This window comes from Eubalaena glacialis, chromosome 3 (assembly GCF_028564815.1).
Source record: "Eubalaena glacialis isolate mEubGla1 chromosome 3, mEubGla1.1.hap2.+ XY, whole genome shotgun sequence".
Taxonomy (NCBI): domain Eukaryota; kingdom Metazoa; phylum Chordata; class Mammalia; order Artiodactyla; family Balaenidae; genus Eubalaena; species Eubalaena glacialis.
In genome coordinates this window covers 178652444-178666980 of record NC_083718.1, presented here as the reverse complement: position 1 = coordinate 178666980, position 14537 = coordinate 178652444, and the positions used below count along the sequence as shown (strand labels likewise).

Here is a 14537-nt window from a genome sequence, read left to right as displayed (position 1 = left end):
ACCAGAGTATTATGCTTGTGATCCTACATGTCACAGCTGAAAAGGCCCCTTGAATCGGTCTATCCCAGCCATGTCATTTTACAGATGGGAAAACTAAGGCTCAGGAAGGGAGAGTGTCTTGCTCAGGGCCACACGGAAAGTTAGAGGCAGAGCTGGGCTGGAAGCTACATGTATCTCCACCCTTGGCTTTGCCTTCAGTGACCAGAGCGGCCTGGAGCAGACCACGTGCACCTGGAGGGGCAGCGTGTGGGAGGGGAGGCTCTGGTTCCAGGCAGAGGTAAATATTGACATGACGGTGTTTACACTTGTAACCCTACTCCTCCTGGCTGCCACCCGCCCCGCTCCTGCCTACAGCCAAGGAGGCAAAGGAGCTTGTGGGGAGGAGCCCAGGGAAGGCGAGGCTTATGTGTCAGGCTCACACTCACGGGGGCATGTGGTCAGGAAGCTTGGGACGTCTCCAGTCAGGGGCCACTGGAGACGTGGGCCGGGGCCCCTGGGGCAATGCCGGGAGCTGGGGAGATGGGGGTCTGGGCTGGGAAGCACAGGCCTGGGTTTATGTCCTAGCTCTGCCACTGACTGGCAGTGGGACTCAAGGACAGTTGGTGAGTGGGGAGGAAAGGACTTCATTAACTGTCAAGTGCTGTGCAAAGGTGAAAGATAATCAGTATTTCAGCCTGGCCAGTGTCCAGCCCCAATCAGCTCCCAATGCCTCTAGCCACTGCCCAGGAGTCCCATCCCTGTCCTCAGGGGGCTTTCCCAGGAAGGAAGTTTCTGCTAAATTGAGTGGTAGTTTGGGACTAACGCCAGAATCTTGAGGAATCAGGAGGCCGCTGCCCAGTTCCAGCTCCTAATTCCCTAAGTGGCCGTTGGGCACCAGCTTTCACAGCTCTGTAATGGGGACAAACCTACTTCCTGTGGTTGGTGTGACGGTCAAAAGGGTTACATTTAAGTGCCAGGCACATGGTAGAGGCTCATTGTATCCCTCAGTCTTCTCTCCTGTAAAATGGGGACGTTGAATTAGCCGGTTACAAATCCCCTTTTAACACAAGCATTCGAGGTTTTAAGAAGATCTAGCAGCCAGGCCCACCTCCTTATCTCTGCGCCCTGACATTGGGTCCTCCCTCAGCTAATTTCCTAAATGTTCTCCAGAAACTTGTTCTTCTGTTTCCATCTCCCCGTCAGTAAACCGCCCCCCACCCCGCCCACCTCGCCAGGAGCCCTGTGGGGAGGAGGGAGCCATTCTGAGGCTTGTAAGCGAGCTGAGACAGGCCAGCGGATATCCCAGGCACCTCATCCTCAGGGCTGCTGGGGAAAGGGCAGAACCCTCAGGGCCTAGACCCCCAGCACCTCTCACTGGCAGTGGGGTTCAGTCAGCGTTGCTTGCTCATTAAACTTTGCCCCCAAGACTATAACTCTTTAAGGACAGGAGAGTATCTCCTTGTTGTCATGTCTCCAAAGCTTGGCTCCTAGGAAGCATTCCATTACACTAACTTTTGCCATATGAAGCAGCTCAGATGCCGCCTCCTCTGGGAAGACTTCCCTGATACACCTCCATGGCCAGGGTGACTCTGGAGCTGCATCCCCGTTTTCTACCTTGTTTCAGAGCCATTCAGAAGCTTCGCCTTTCTCTCTTTTAGGTCAAAGTTCTTGGAGGCCAGGAGCCCCACTAGTTATCTGCATGAAAGCATGAGAAGAGGAAGGTCAATGTCCACAGGGCTGGGGGCTCTGTGGGACCTCTGTGGCCACAGCTCCCTCCTCTCCTCACTGCCCATTCTGGGCAGCATGATGGGGATGTGGTGTGGGGTGGATGGGGCAGTGATTGGTGTCCAGACTACTGTCATCTCTCCTAGGGCCACTCTGGCAGACTCCTAACTGGTCTCCCAGCCTCCAGCCTCACCCCTCCTACCCATTCTCCAGAAAGCAGCCTGTACGATCATCTCAAAATGCAGACCTGACCACATCACTCCTCTCACTGCCCTTAGGATCGAGCCCCGAATTCTTAACCTGGCCCTCCCTGCGTGCGCCTGCCCCGGGCCACCTCCCAGACTGCAAATGAATTATCTACCGAGTGCACCATGTTTTGTCCCATCTCCCACTTACTGCTCCCTCTGCCTAGAATGTTCATTCTTTAGGCTACAACCTTAATGTCACGTCCTCAGGGAGCCTTTTCTGATCCCCAGGCCAGGTTGCCCTATCTGCTCCTCAGCACCCTGCGAGTCTCCTTGGTAACAGAAATCACACTTGTAATTTCCTGCTCCATATCTGCCTGCCCACCAGACTGTGGAAGACAGACCTACCCGTCTCGTTCACACCACCCACAGCCCTAGCTCCTGGCATTATGCCACGCATACTTGTTTGGTGAATGAATGAATGAACGAATGAATGAATGAATGCAGCACTTTGACGGGGGCGAGGTGCTTACCTAGTCAACCAAAAAGAAAAAATTGAGGGGAACGAAAAGTCGTAAGCATTTGCTGATGGTTCCTCCCTCACTGTCATCAAAGTGTGGACTTTAGCCAAACTGCTTATGTCTTGGCTGATGCCTGAAACTTTCTGCTGAACCCACCCTGTAGCCCTCTTACTTCTCAAATCCAGCTCCTCTCCTGGTCTCTCCAATTCTGTGTGAGAAACAATGTATTTATTCTTTAACAAAAGTTAACAACATGCCTATTTACCAAAATGTTAGCAATAATCCAGTTATCAGCACAGGCTCTGGCCACACGGGGAAAGGTACTTCTGTGTTCCGGGAACCCCCCACAGACTGGTTCAGGGGGGACATGGCTGGCCTCCCACCTTTAATTAATAATACTTTTTCCCTCAAGTGCTTAATAGGTAATGAAGCATTTCTACATTGTATCTTACAGAAGGAGCAGATCTGCCCCACTTGGTAGGAAAGGAGGTGTAGAAAGAGGGAATAACTGATCCAAAGTCACGCAGCAAGTTGGTGGTATATCCAGTATTCAAACCTAGGAGCTGGACCTGTCCTCAACTCAGCCACTTACAGTAAAGATGATTCCCAACCCTTAGCTGTGGCTTTGAGCTCAGCCCCTAGTTTGGAATGTAAAGGAACATTCTCAAGGCGCCACAAGAGTGGACTGGCAATGCCGCGTTGGGCCTCCTTCCCCCAACCTGTCCGTCTGGTAACCCTCCAAACATCTGGAGGGTCTGTGCCCGCTCAGGTACTATCTTGCTGTGTGACCCTGGGCAATCTCCTTCACCCCTCTGTGCCTGCTGCTGGGCAGTATGGGGACAGCCAGAGACAGGAGACACAAAAAGCCTCCTGAGAACCCTCATGTCAAGCCTGCACTGGGGGCGTCTACTTGAGGTCTTTGAGAACAGCGCTGACTCCCTGCCAAGGGGTTAGAGACCTGGGTGGGGAGCTTGGAACCATCAGGGAGATTGAGCCAGGACAACAGGAAACAGCCCACACACTCTCCAAAGGAGCCCCACTAGGAACCCAGGGGCCAGGGGAAACTTGGCAACGATGGAGGGAACGCTGAACTGTTTAAAACCCATGGAGCAGGAGATCCAAGGAATAAACACTCTAGCGGCCCTGAATCACCCCCACCTCAGGAATGAGCACAGGGTCTAGTGTTTAGGGGAAACCAAAATGATGGGGGCCAAGGAGGCCTGCCATCAGCCTCCTCTGCACCCACATGCAGTGGACCAACAATCCACAGTGGAGCTCCGGCTCCTCGGTCTGCCTAAGCCTCCAGCCATCCAGCCCCATCAACATCCCTTGCCCACTCTCTCTCCTCTCTCCTGCCTCTCTGATGCCCAGGTGTCAGGCAAGCCCCATTCAGGTCTCTCCCGTACTCCCACACCTCTGGTCCTCTGCTCACACAGGTTCCCCTACCTGGGATGTTCTTTCCAACTCAGATGCCACCTGCTCGGTGAAGCTTTCTCTCACCTCTCCATACAGAAGGGAGCCCTTGCCTGGCAGGATCTCTCTACCTCTCCTAAAGATATGCCACCTAGCCTGAGGATTGCGTGGACATTTATGAACTGGTGGAAGCTCTCCTGACACAGTGTTTATGACTGTTTTTCCCTCCCTAGACAGGGCTTGGCATATAGTAAGTGTTCAATAAATCTTTGTTAAAAGATGAGCCAGTGACCCATTCTCTAAGTATCACTCTTCCTTTCTTCTCCCCACAACATGATAAATTTTAATCCTTCTTCCAGACTTAGCAAATAGGTTAGATGTCAGGCAGAACGTCCCACCTTGAGCTTAAGGTTGTACAAGAAAGGAAAGTTAGCTGTATTCGAGCAAAGCACTCTCACTGGGTTATCTCACTGAATCTGTACACCATCCCTGTGAGATAAGACCCATCATCTCGTTTCACAGACGAGAAAACTGATACTGGGAGGTGATGACGTAACTTGTCCCTCTGGGGAAGTAGAGGAACCAGAATTCAAACCCAAATCTGTTTGATGCCAAAGCCAGGGGTCTCTCTGACAGGCTGGGAGGCTTCTTAGGTTGTAAGGCTCTGAAAAGTGTCACCAACGCAAGGTGACCTCTCTTTCTTTACTGACTTTTAAGGAGAAAACAGTTCTCTTTCTGAGTAACTTAGGTCAGGGTGGGCTTGGAGGCAAAGTGGATGATATGACCTCAAAGACACCCTTTTTATTTCCCGTATACTGAGACCTTAAATCAAGTGCCGCTCCTCAGGGAGTGAGCGCCCTACCACTGAAACTGTTCAAGCAGAACAATCCAGGGGCAGGTGCCTGATCCACGAGGTGGCCTGGATCCAAGATGGTCTCTAAGCACCTTTGGGCGTGGAGTCAAGCCATACCTGCATTACTACTGACTCCGGAGAGGCAGGTGGTGCAGGGGAGGTGGACACTTGTGGAGCGAGAAAAGAGGGGACTGGCTTGGGGGGAAGAGCAAAGGGATGTTGTAAGGGCACTCCAGCCCTGGGCAGAGCAGGGGCTGGTCCTGGGGAGCCCCTGGGGGGACTCGTCAGTCTACAGGGGATCCCATCCTGCCCCCACCCGGGCCCCCACAGGCTTGGCAGCATTGCCACGGAGAAGTGGAGGTGGCTGCATCCCCGGGACTGGCAGCCACCATCACTGGCACGTGCCCTCCTCAGGCCCTACGTGGTGACTTGTATCCACTCCGCAGGGTACAGAACTGGACTAGAGAGAGAATCAGAGGGGCCTGTCCTTGGGGATAGAAGCCACAGAGAAGTAGGTGGCCTTGGCCCCCAAGATGGAGAGGTGATCACTGGGCCCCAGAGAGATATTGAAAGGTCTTAGCTTTCCTTCCAGAGACAACCCTCCTCTCTAACACAGCCTCAACAACTCCGGCCCAACCAAATGGGTTTCTCTCCTGAGGCTTCAGAAACCCCCCTGAAATCCCCATGCCCAGCTCCCTTCTCCCCGGTGCCACTGCCCATCCAAGTCAGTGCTTGGTCTCAGCAAGCCCCTCCTCTGAAAACCCATTACTGGGAGATGCTGGGGAGACCAGATCCCTGGGCCTAGGGTCCCCAAGTGGCCCCTGGACTCTGACAGCCGTCAACCTGGCTGCCCAGCCTCCACTCTCAACCCCCTAGGGGAATACTGGATCCACAGTCCCAGGGCGCCCGACCTAGCCTTACGAATGCGCTCGGCGCTACCACCCACGATGCCCCAAGCCGAGACCTGGAACCACCTCAGAGGCCCGGGACACTCAGGTCCTACCGAATCCAGCCTCTTCAGATTGCCCCCGACCCCCTTACGGAACCAGCCGAGGGTCTCCAAGCCCAGCCGGGTCCAGGGATTTCCGGACGCCCCAGCCCAGAACCGCACCAAGGGACCCCGAACCGAATCGGCCACCCCAAGCCCTCCAAACCCGGCCGGGTCCAGCCGCCCAGAACCAAGCTCGGCGCGGCCGCTCCCGACGGGACAGAGCGCGGCGCCGCCAGGCGAGCCAAGCCCTGCCCGCGCGCCCCCCGACTCCACGCCCTCCCAGGGCTGCTGCCTGAGCCCAGCCCCCGCGAGCCGGGCGGGCCCCGAGTCCCACTCCGGCGCCCCCGCGGGGGACCGTCGAGGCGGGCCGGGCGCAACACTCACCATAGCTCGCGCGCTTCGCTCCGGCCCCGCGCTGCCCCCCGGTCCCCACTCCCGGTTCCCGGCCGCGCTCCTCGGACGCCGCGGCTGCCTGCCGCGGCGGCGCGCTGGAGCCCCGAGGCTGAGCGCGGCACCGGCGCGGAGTCCCAGGAGGCGGGCCCGCCGAGGGGCCAATGGCGGGGCGCGGGGCCCGGGCAGCGCAGCCAATCACGCCCGGGGACCGCCTCCCCCGCCCGCGCCCGCGCCTTAACCCTCTGCGCGCTGGGACTGGGGCCGGGGCCGGGGTGGCGTGCGGACCCCCGAGGGCAGAAACGGGCTGGGTCTCCGGCTTCAGGGTTCGGGGTCCAGACCTCGCCGAGACCGGCTCGGGGCTGGCGGAGCCCGGGGACCGGCTCAGCTGTGTCAGGTGCGCGGCGCCGGGAGCGTCGGCGACCTTTGTCTCCTGCCTGGCGCCAGCAAGGAGTGTGACCCAGCGCTCTGCAGCTGCGTGTGTGTGTTTATATGGGCTGTCTGTGCGTGTGTGTGTGTGTGTGTGTATGTGTGTAAGAGGGGAGGAGGAGACAGAAAAAGCGGAGGGGGGGATGGATCCCGCGTGCCTGTGTGTTTATGTGTGACGGAAAGGCAGAGACTGACTATTTTGGGAGTTACTGCCTGCTTCCGTGTGTGTGTGTGTGTGTGTGTGTGTGTGTGTGTGTGTGTAAGAGTGAGAGAGGGTTGAGAGGAGAAGGTAGAAGGGAAGCAGAGAGAAGGATGGATGTTTCTCCATGCCCCTACGTTTGTATGTCAGAGGAGAAACTGTCTCTACATGTGGTTGTGTAACTGCCTGAGTGAAAGAGGTGTGTGTCTGTGTATTTGTATGAATGTGTGATCTGTACTTTTGGGGCCTGTTTTGTATGCACGTTGGTGTGGTAGAAAGAGACTTTGTGTCCCTGCTGTAAACAAGTAGAGCCCAAACCCCTCTGGTTTTGTGGTGTAGCATGTGCACATGAGAGGGGCAAGGCTGTTATTTGGTACAACTGTGTGTGTAGCCCAGTTTGCAAAAAAAAGAGAGAGAGAAAGATTGTGGGTGAGGTGAAAGTGTGTGTTTTGTTTATGTGACTTTGTGGTTATCTCTATGTTGTGTTGAGAAAGAGAAACTAATATGCAGGAACCATGATAAGTGGATGTTTAGGAGAGACAAAGACATTCCAGAGGAGATGGTGTTTGGGCTTTGAAGGATGTATAGGAGTTCATGAGGCCAGAAGGAAAGACCTGGGGAATCTTGCCTACCAGTCGCAGGTGACAGAGGTGGATTCTGGAAGACAGGGCATCTACTGCCAGGAGGGGGAGTAAGAGCAGCTGGCAGCCACCCCTGGTCAGGAGCTGGCCCACATTGACTGAGCATGCAGAGGAGGGGTCTGGGCACACAGTGCAAGGTTACAAAGGGACCATCTGCTCCTGGGCAGTGTGTGTGGCCACCTGGAGGTCAGGGAGGGAACTGTGGAAATAACTCTCCCTGTTTCCATTCAACAGCCCTCTGAATTCTCCAGTGTGGAGGGAAGGAGACAGGGAGGAGGCCACTTGTCAGCATTCACAAAGTTTGTTGAGTGCCACAGACTAGAAAGGAGGGGTGGGCCCTGCCCAAAAGGTGACCAGAACTTCTCTGGACCTGGATGCCCAGACCCTCTTTCCATCCTGGAGGACTGGTAACTTATACCGTCAGCTGCCCAGGCCTGGGCTGGTTTCAGATTCCTGACCATTCCTGGTTTCAGATTCGTGACCATTCCTGATGCCTAGAGGGACATTCTGAAATCCAGGGAGACACGAAAATGGAACCAGTTATCCTGGCTTTCCACTTGCCAGCAGTGTGATTCTGGGGGATTCCCTTCTCCTCTCTGAGCTTCAGTTTTCTCCTCTGTAAAATAGGATTTGTAATTCCTGCATACCCCCCAGTACTATTGGGAAGATTTAATGAGTTAATGTACACATGGACCCTCTGTAAGCTATGAACCAGTGGAAAACGTTAAGCGTTGCTCCATTTATATGAAGTTCAAAGCACTTCGATGCTGTCAGAAGTCTGGCCAGTGTTGCCTTTGGGGAGGGAATGACTGGAAAGGGGGCAACAGGGGGAATTCCGGCTGCTGGTAAGGTGGTTTGGGGATGGAAGGACTGGGGACAGGGCTGTGCTCAGTTTGTGAAGACGCCTTAGGATCTGTGCATTTTCTTCTGTATATGTTATACTACAACAACATGTTCCAAAAAAAAGAAAAGAAAGGTCAGGCATCCTGACCACATTTTATTCACTCACACGATGGGCATTCTGGAATGCTCTATCAACGAGGCAGGAACCGGTCTGAGTATTGGGGATACAACAGTGAACATGATGTGATCCTGACTCTATGAAGAAAAGAGGAGAAAGGGCGTGGCTTTCTCACCTCTGAAGGGGGCACATTGGCAGGGGAGGGGCTTGCCCAGAGCCACTCCCTGGCTGGCAGCAGAACCAGGACTAGAATGAAGGACTCCTAGTGCTATGGCTGAGTCTCTTCCGTTCCACCAGGCTGCCTGGGAGAGACAGGCCCTGGTCTTATGCTGCTCAGGGGAGAACAGTGAGAAGGTTTGCTGCTAACTCTGACCCTAACCCCCAGCTCCTTGAGGATCCTCAGAACTCACCTCCACCAAACAGCCTTCTAGGAACAATTCTATTCTATAGATGCTATGATTCCCACCCCAGCCCCATGTTACAGGTGAGGAAAATTAATGTTCAGAGAGGGAAAGTGACTTCCCCAAGGTGGCACAGCCAGTCTAAGAGGATTTGGTCCTTTGCTGGCGTCATGCTGCTTCTGTCGACGTTTGTGGGCTTGCTGGGCTCTCTGACAGAAACCTGGGTGGTTGTGTGGCAGGAAACATGTTTCCCTTGTCAGGCTCCTATAGACTGGATGGTGAGGGTGCTTCCTCCAAATACTCAGGTTTCTGGGCACAGCAGTCAGAGCATCAGGGCTCAAACTGGCAGAAGAACTCCCTTAAACTGAAAAATACAGGGGTAGAGCTAGCTTTAGTCATGGCTGCATTGAGGAGCTCAGATGATGTCAGGATTGGTGGTGTCATTCTCTTGGTCTCTCAAGACTGTTTCCCTCTCTGCTGGCCTTGTTCTCTGGCAGGCTCTCTCCTCATGATCACAGGGTGGCTGCCAGCAGCACCAGCCAGGCATCCTAGTCTCTCAGCAGCTGCAACAGAAACAGGGATTCTTTCCTCAACAGTTCCAACAACATTCCTCAAACCAAGTCTCATTGGCTCTTACTGAGACATGTATCCATTCCTTGGCCAATCACTGTGGCCAAGGGTTCTGACTGTCCAGGCCATGGAGAGTGAGGGCCTCAGAGGTACCTGGCATTTGAGTCTAGGTGTGATTTCTAGCCATCCCAGCCTCAGGACTCACCAAGGTCCAAGAAGAATCCTCCCGAATTTGTGGAGAGGCTTACATTTCATAGACCTTCAATAAATGGCAACAGTTATTATTGGTATTCTTCTTCCTCTGCTTTGCCTCTGTCATCATCTTGTACAGAATAGACATTCAGTAATGTCTAGCATACAGTAGGTACCCAAAGAATCCTTAGTGGTTGACTGAGTTTTTGGGGGAGTGGGGGGTTGCTGATGCCATGTACCAAGTCAGATAGAGTCTGGAAAAATTGGACAGCCCACAGGCCTGCAGACAGGATGAGACTCATTATGAGAATTATTTAATTTTTTATTTTGTTTTGTCTTCCATAACTGAACTGAAGCTATAGTCTAGAGCTCCTGGGGGCATCACCAGACTCTCCAGGAACAGACTCCCCCATCACACACATCCACCCACCAGCCTAGGAGGATATAGTCAGGAAAGCATCAGAAAGAGCCCGTTAGGAGGCTGGTCTGGGAGGAGCAGGCAGAGCTTGTCAGACCCAATCAGACTATTTCTTGACTGATACAACCCTGCAGAGAGTTTGCCTGGGGTGGGGCTGGGGACCGACATGTCCCAGCCTGATCCCTTTCTCCTTGGGCCACCAGCTACTCTGATTCAATTGGGCAGTTTGAGTTTCCATGAGGGATTGGAGGTCCATTAGGTCTTGACTAACAATAGCTGCTATTTATCAAGTGTGTGCTGGGTCCCATAGTTGGCACTTCGCATGATTTAAATACAGGACCAGTGGAATATATTTTGGATACTCACATTATCCCTGCTTTTGCTTTACTCTTTCTGCTATTTTCCCCCTTTTCCCTGATTTCAAGTGCACTTAATATGTGCTCACTGTAAAATAATGTAAACAATATGGAAATGAATACAATAGGGGAAAAGTCCCCCATAATCCTACTCCTCAAATATCAACCACTGTTAACTCCTTGATGAGATTCTGCATTTAGCTGTATTAACAGATGTATGTCTGTTTTGTGAGAGGAAGAACATTACATTATTCACCTGTTCATAGCCTCCTTTCCTCCCTGCCTTTGAGGAAGAAAACTCTGTAGTTCAGGTAGCTTCAGCCTGGTTTTATTCTGTGGATCTGAGTAACAGGAGGAGGGAAGGGAAGGAAACAAGCTAAGAGAGAAAGGGCAGAGGTTGCTGGGTGGGAAAAGATGGGAGAGGCTAGAGCAGGGGGCAAGGAGGTAAGAACAGTGCAGCCTGAGCTTTGAGAGAGCATTTGAGGGACTCAGGATACAGATTTGGAGGCTGTCTGCAGAGGGTGGGAGGGAAGATGAGAAAAAGAAACAGAAAGAGGAAAAGGAATGTTAAGAAGTTTTTCTGAGATTATGAATAAAATCACCTTTAACATTTTCAAAAGAATTGAATAAATATTTAAATTGCCTTTTGGACTTCCCTGGTGGTGCAGTGGTTAAGAATCCGCCTGCCAATGCAGGGGACACAGGTTCGAGCCCTGGGCTGGGAAGACCCCACATGCCACGGAGCAACTAAGCCCGTGCGCCACAACTACTGAGCCCGTGTGCCACAACTACTGAGCCCGTGTGCCACAACTACTGAAGCCTGCTCGCCTAGAGCCCGTGCTCCTCAACAAGAGAAGCCACCGCAATGAGAAGCCCGTGCACCACAATGAAAAGTAGCCCCCGCTTGCCGCAACTAGAGAAAGCCTGCGCGCAGCATCAAAGACCCAACGCAGCCAAACATAAATTAAAAAAAAAAAAAAAGCCCTTTAAATTGCCTTTCAATTTTTTGTTGCTGGGGCGGGGGGAGGAACTGGTGTTTCTTTCTAATTCAATAGTGATTTGAGACTGGCCTCAAAGTGGCTCAGCTTTACCCAGGTTACTTTTTTATAAACAAAAAAATGAGATTACATAATATTAATAATTGCTAAAATGTATTGACTATTTACTATATGCCAGGCATTGTGCTAAATATTCTTCCATATTACTTTATTTAATTCTATAATACCCCAATGGGGGCAGGTACTACTATTATCTCATTTTACAAATGAGGAAGCTGAGGCTCAGAGAGGTGAAACAACTTGCCCGAGGTCACACAGCCAGCAAGTGGGGGAGCTGGGATGAGATAATTTTTCCATTATTTTAATCGTCTGGTATGTAGTTGCTTAGTTTTTGTTGTTGTTGTTATTTGTGTGTTTATTTGTTAAGGAGCTTCAAACCCCTTTCTGCTTGTGATCGGGCAGGAATATACATAAATAAAAGTTAGGCATGCACTGTCCTTGACCCCACGATTCCCTGCGGTCAGTATTACCCCTGTTTTCTACGTTAAGAACCTGAAGCTGAGTGGGACATGATCACTAATCTAGAGTAAGGCAGCTTTTAAGTTGTGTCATGGGATTTGAACTCAACTGTGTTTTCTCTGAAGGACCATACCGGAGCCGGAGCTGGGGTGGGGATCTGGGCTACATCTCGGTCACCCAGGCACAGAGTCACTGACCTTGAGGGCTGGACCTGAAAGAGATGTGAAAAGTCATCTATTCTAGTCCCTCTTTCCATTTATAAATCTCTGCTGCTTCCCCCACAGAGGTCACATGGCCCAAGTCTGAACACCTCTGCTGATGGGAAACCCACTACTTTTGCGGAGCCCAGAGCTGGGGAAAGTAGGCCAGGCTGGAGCAGTGAAGCAGATGAAATGCCTGAGAATTAGCTGGGACAAGCACGGAGACTGCCAGCAGGGACAGGAGTGCAGAGAGAATGGAAAACCACTCCCTCCAAGTAACAGGAGGAGGGAGGGGAAAGAAACAAGCTAGGAGAGAAAGGGCAGAGATTGCTGGGTGGGAAAAGATGGGAGAGGCTAGAGCAGGGACCAAGGAGCTAAGAACAGTGCAGCCTGAGCTTTGAAAGAGCATTTGAGGGACATAGGCTCAAAGGCCTTCCCTGCCAATAGCAGCTCTTCTATATACAGCCCTTCTCAGTGGGGGGAGTAGGGATGTGTTTTTTCAAGGGACCAAGTCACCCCAGAACCAGACTACTCTAACCCAGTATATTTCCCCTTTTGCTTTGGCTGCTAGGAAGCTCTTAGGTAAGTTATATATTGAACCTCAGTTACTAATTTGGTACAGAAGCCTGATAGATTTCTCCCTATCTCTTTCTAGTGGCTTTCAATCTCTCTTTTCAATCCATGTTTTATAATGCTTGCTTTACCACCGAGCAGCTGCTCCACTGAATTTTTGTAAATGGAGGAGATTTTGATCATAAACAAAAACATTCTGTAATGTGAATTTGTTGGTTGACAACTGGAGAGAGTCAGGTCCTAGAGAAATGGGATAGGGCATAGGACTGGACAGGGCCAAGGTGGGGGAAGCTGGATCAGGCAGGAGGGAGAGGACGTCAAGACCATCTTAGCAAATATGATTGGTCACTTGGGGAATAGGTGCTTGGTGCTGGAGATATTCCACATGGCGGGGAGGTCAGGGGCACTAGAGAGGGAGTAGCTGAGTGTGAAGGATGGAGTCACACACCCAGAGAGAAGGGAAGAGGGCTCAGGCAGTGGGAGCGACCTGTGCAAAGACCCGGAAGTGGGAAGGGTGCAGGAGGGCAGGAAGAAGGCTCCAGTGGCTGGAGTGCTTAGAGCAGCGAGGACAGTGGGTGAGCTGGGGCTGGGAGTGGTAGAGCCAGGCAAGGCCTTGCCACTCTGCGAGGTGTCTTGTATCCTAAGGGCTGAACATTTGTGTTCTCAGGAGCTTTCCCAGGGAGCTGCTGTTTCCCACTCCTGGGTGTCTTTGACTTTGGGCTGGGGGTGCAGGTGAAGGTAGGAGAAAAGCATCGAGCCAGGTGCCCTTGAAGCAGACCAGCTGCTCAGCCCCCCTGACTCAGGGGGCAACTCCCCAGGGGCTGCCCAGCCAGTCAGAACCAAGGATGGTGGACTAAGACCCCCCAAAAGACCCCATATGACTAGGGCTGGGGACCATGGGATGAGCTTCCACTCTGGAGTCAGACTCCTTGAGTGGATTCTGACCTCAGCTGAGGGACCTTGGCCAAGGTTCCGTACTTCTCTGAAGCTCATCTCTAAAATGCGAGTGATGTTACCTATCCTGAAGGGGTGTTTTGAAGATTAGGTGAGTAGACAAAAGCAAAAGACTTAACATAAAGTAGTTATTTCAATGAACATTCACTTCCCCAAACCCAGGGTACTAGGAAAGAGGCCTTTGATGGAGTCACCCCCATACCCTACACCCCTGCCCCATCTCAAGTCTGATTAGGGCTCCCACATCTGTGCTCCCACAGCCTATGTTACTGCTAACATAGCCCCTCCACTCTGTCTAGCCCAGTCTGTTTCCTGTGTTCCCTCTGTCGGTCTCCCCTGTCTGATCCCAGCTCTGTAGCCCCAGAAACAGGCACCAGCCTATAGCTGGTGCTCAATAAGTGTCTATCGAACTGTACTGAAGGTCTCTTCTAGGGGATGCCACCTGATTAACGAGTACCTCCTCTCTGCATACACTATCTGGCTTAGACTTCACATAACCCCTGTTTTCACAGATGAAGTTCCTGAGGGTCAGAGAGGTGAAGTGACTTGCCCCAGGTCACACAGCGTGTAGGTAAGTGGCAACTTGGAATTGCACCCACCTCTATCTGATTACAAAGCTCCTGCTCTTTCCTGAGGCTTTATATGTCCTCACTGTAGTTCTTTCACACATAGGGGAGAATTCAAAGACTCCAGCTCAGCTGCAAATGGCTGGAGGACGTTGGGGATGGGGCCAGTCACTCAGAATCTCTGGGCATCCGTCACCTCATCTCTAGAACGAAGGGGTTTAAAAAAGGAAAGAAAATGAAGCGGTTGGATCACTGATTCTCAACCCTGGCAGCCTATTTATTTGAATTATCTGGAGAACTTTTAAAATGTACTGGCACCTGGGCCCCACCTCAGGTCAATTAAACCCAATCCCTGAGGGTGGATCCCAAAGTTCATCAAACTCCCCAGTGATCTGATTGCACAGTCAGGGCTGAGAACACCCAACTAGCCCCTCAGTGAGGCCCGTTGCAAGAAGCCATTCCATCTGGCATGACGGAGAAACCAGGGCTTCAGAACCAAGCGG

General features: G+C 52.3%; 1 protein-coding gene across 1 annotated transcript in view; it reads right to left on the bottom strand.

Annotated features, from left to right (window-relative positions):
- Positions 1-6175, bottom strand: part of ECE1 (endothelin converting enzyme 1) — a 112934-nt gene extending 106759 nt beyond the window's left edge. The window contains exon 1 of the mRNA XM_061184791.1: positions 6052-6175. Coding sequence (XP_061040774.1) covers positions 6052-6054 — 3 coding nt within the window. The 5' untranslated portion in view covers positions 6055-6175. The remainder of the gene's footprint in view (positions 1-6051) is intronic.
- Between the last annotated feature and the right edge of the window lie 8362 nt (positions 6176-14537).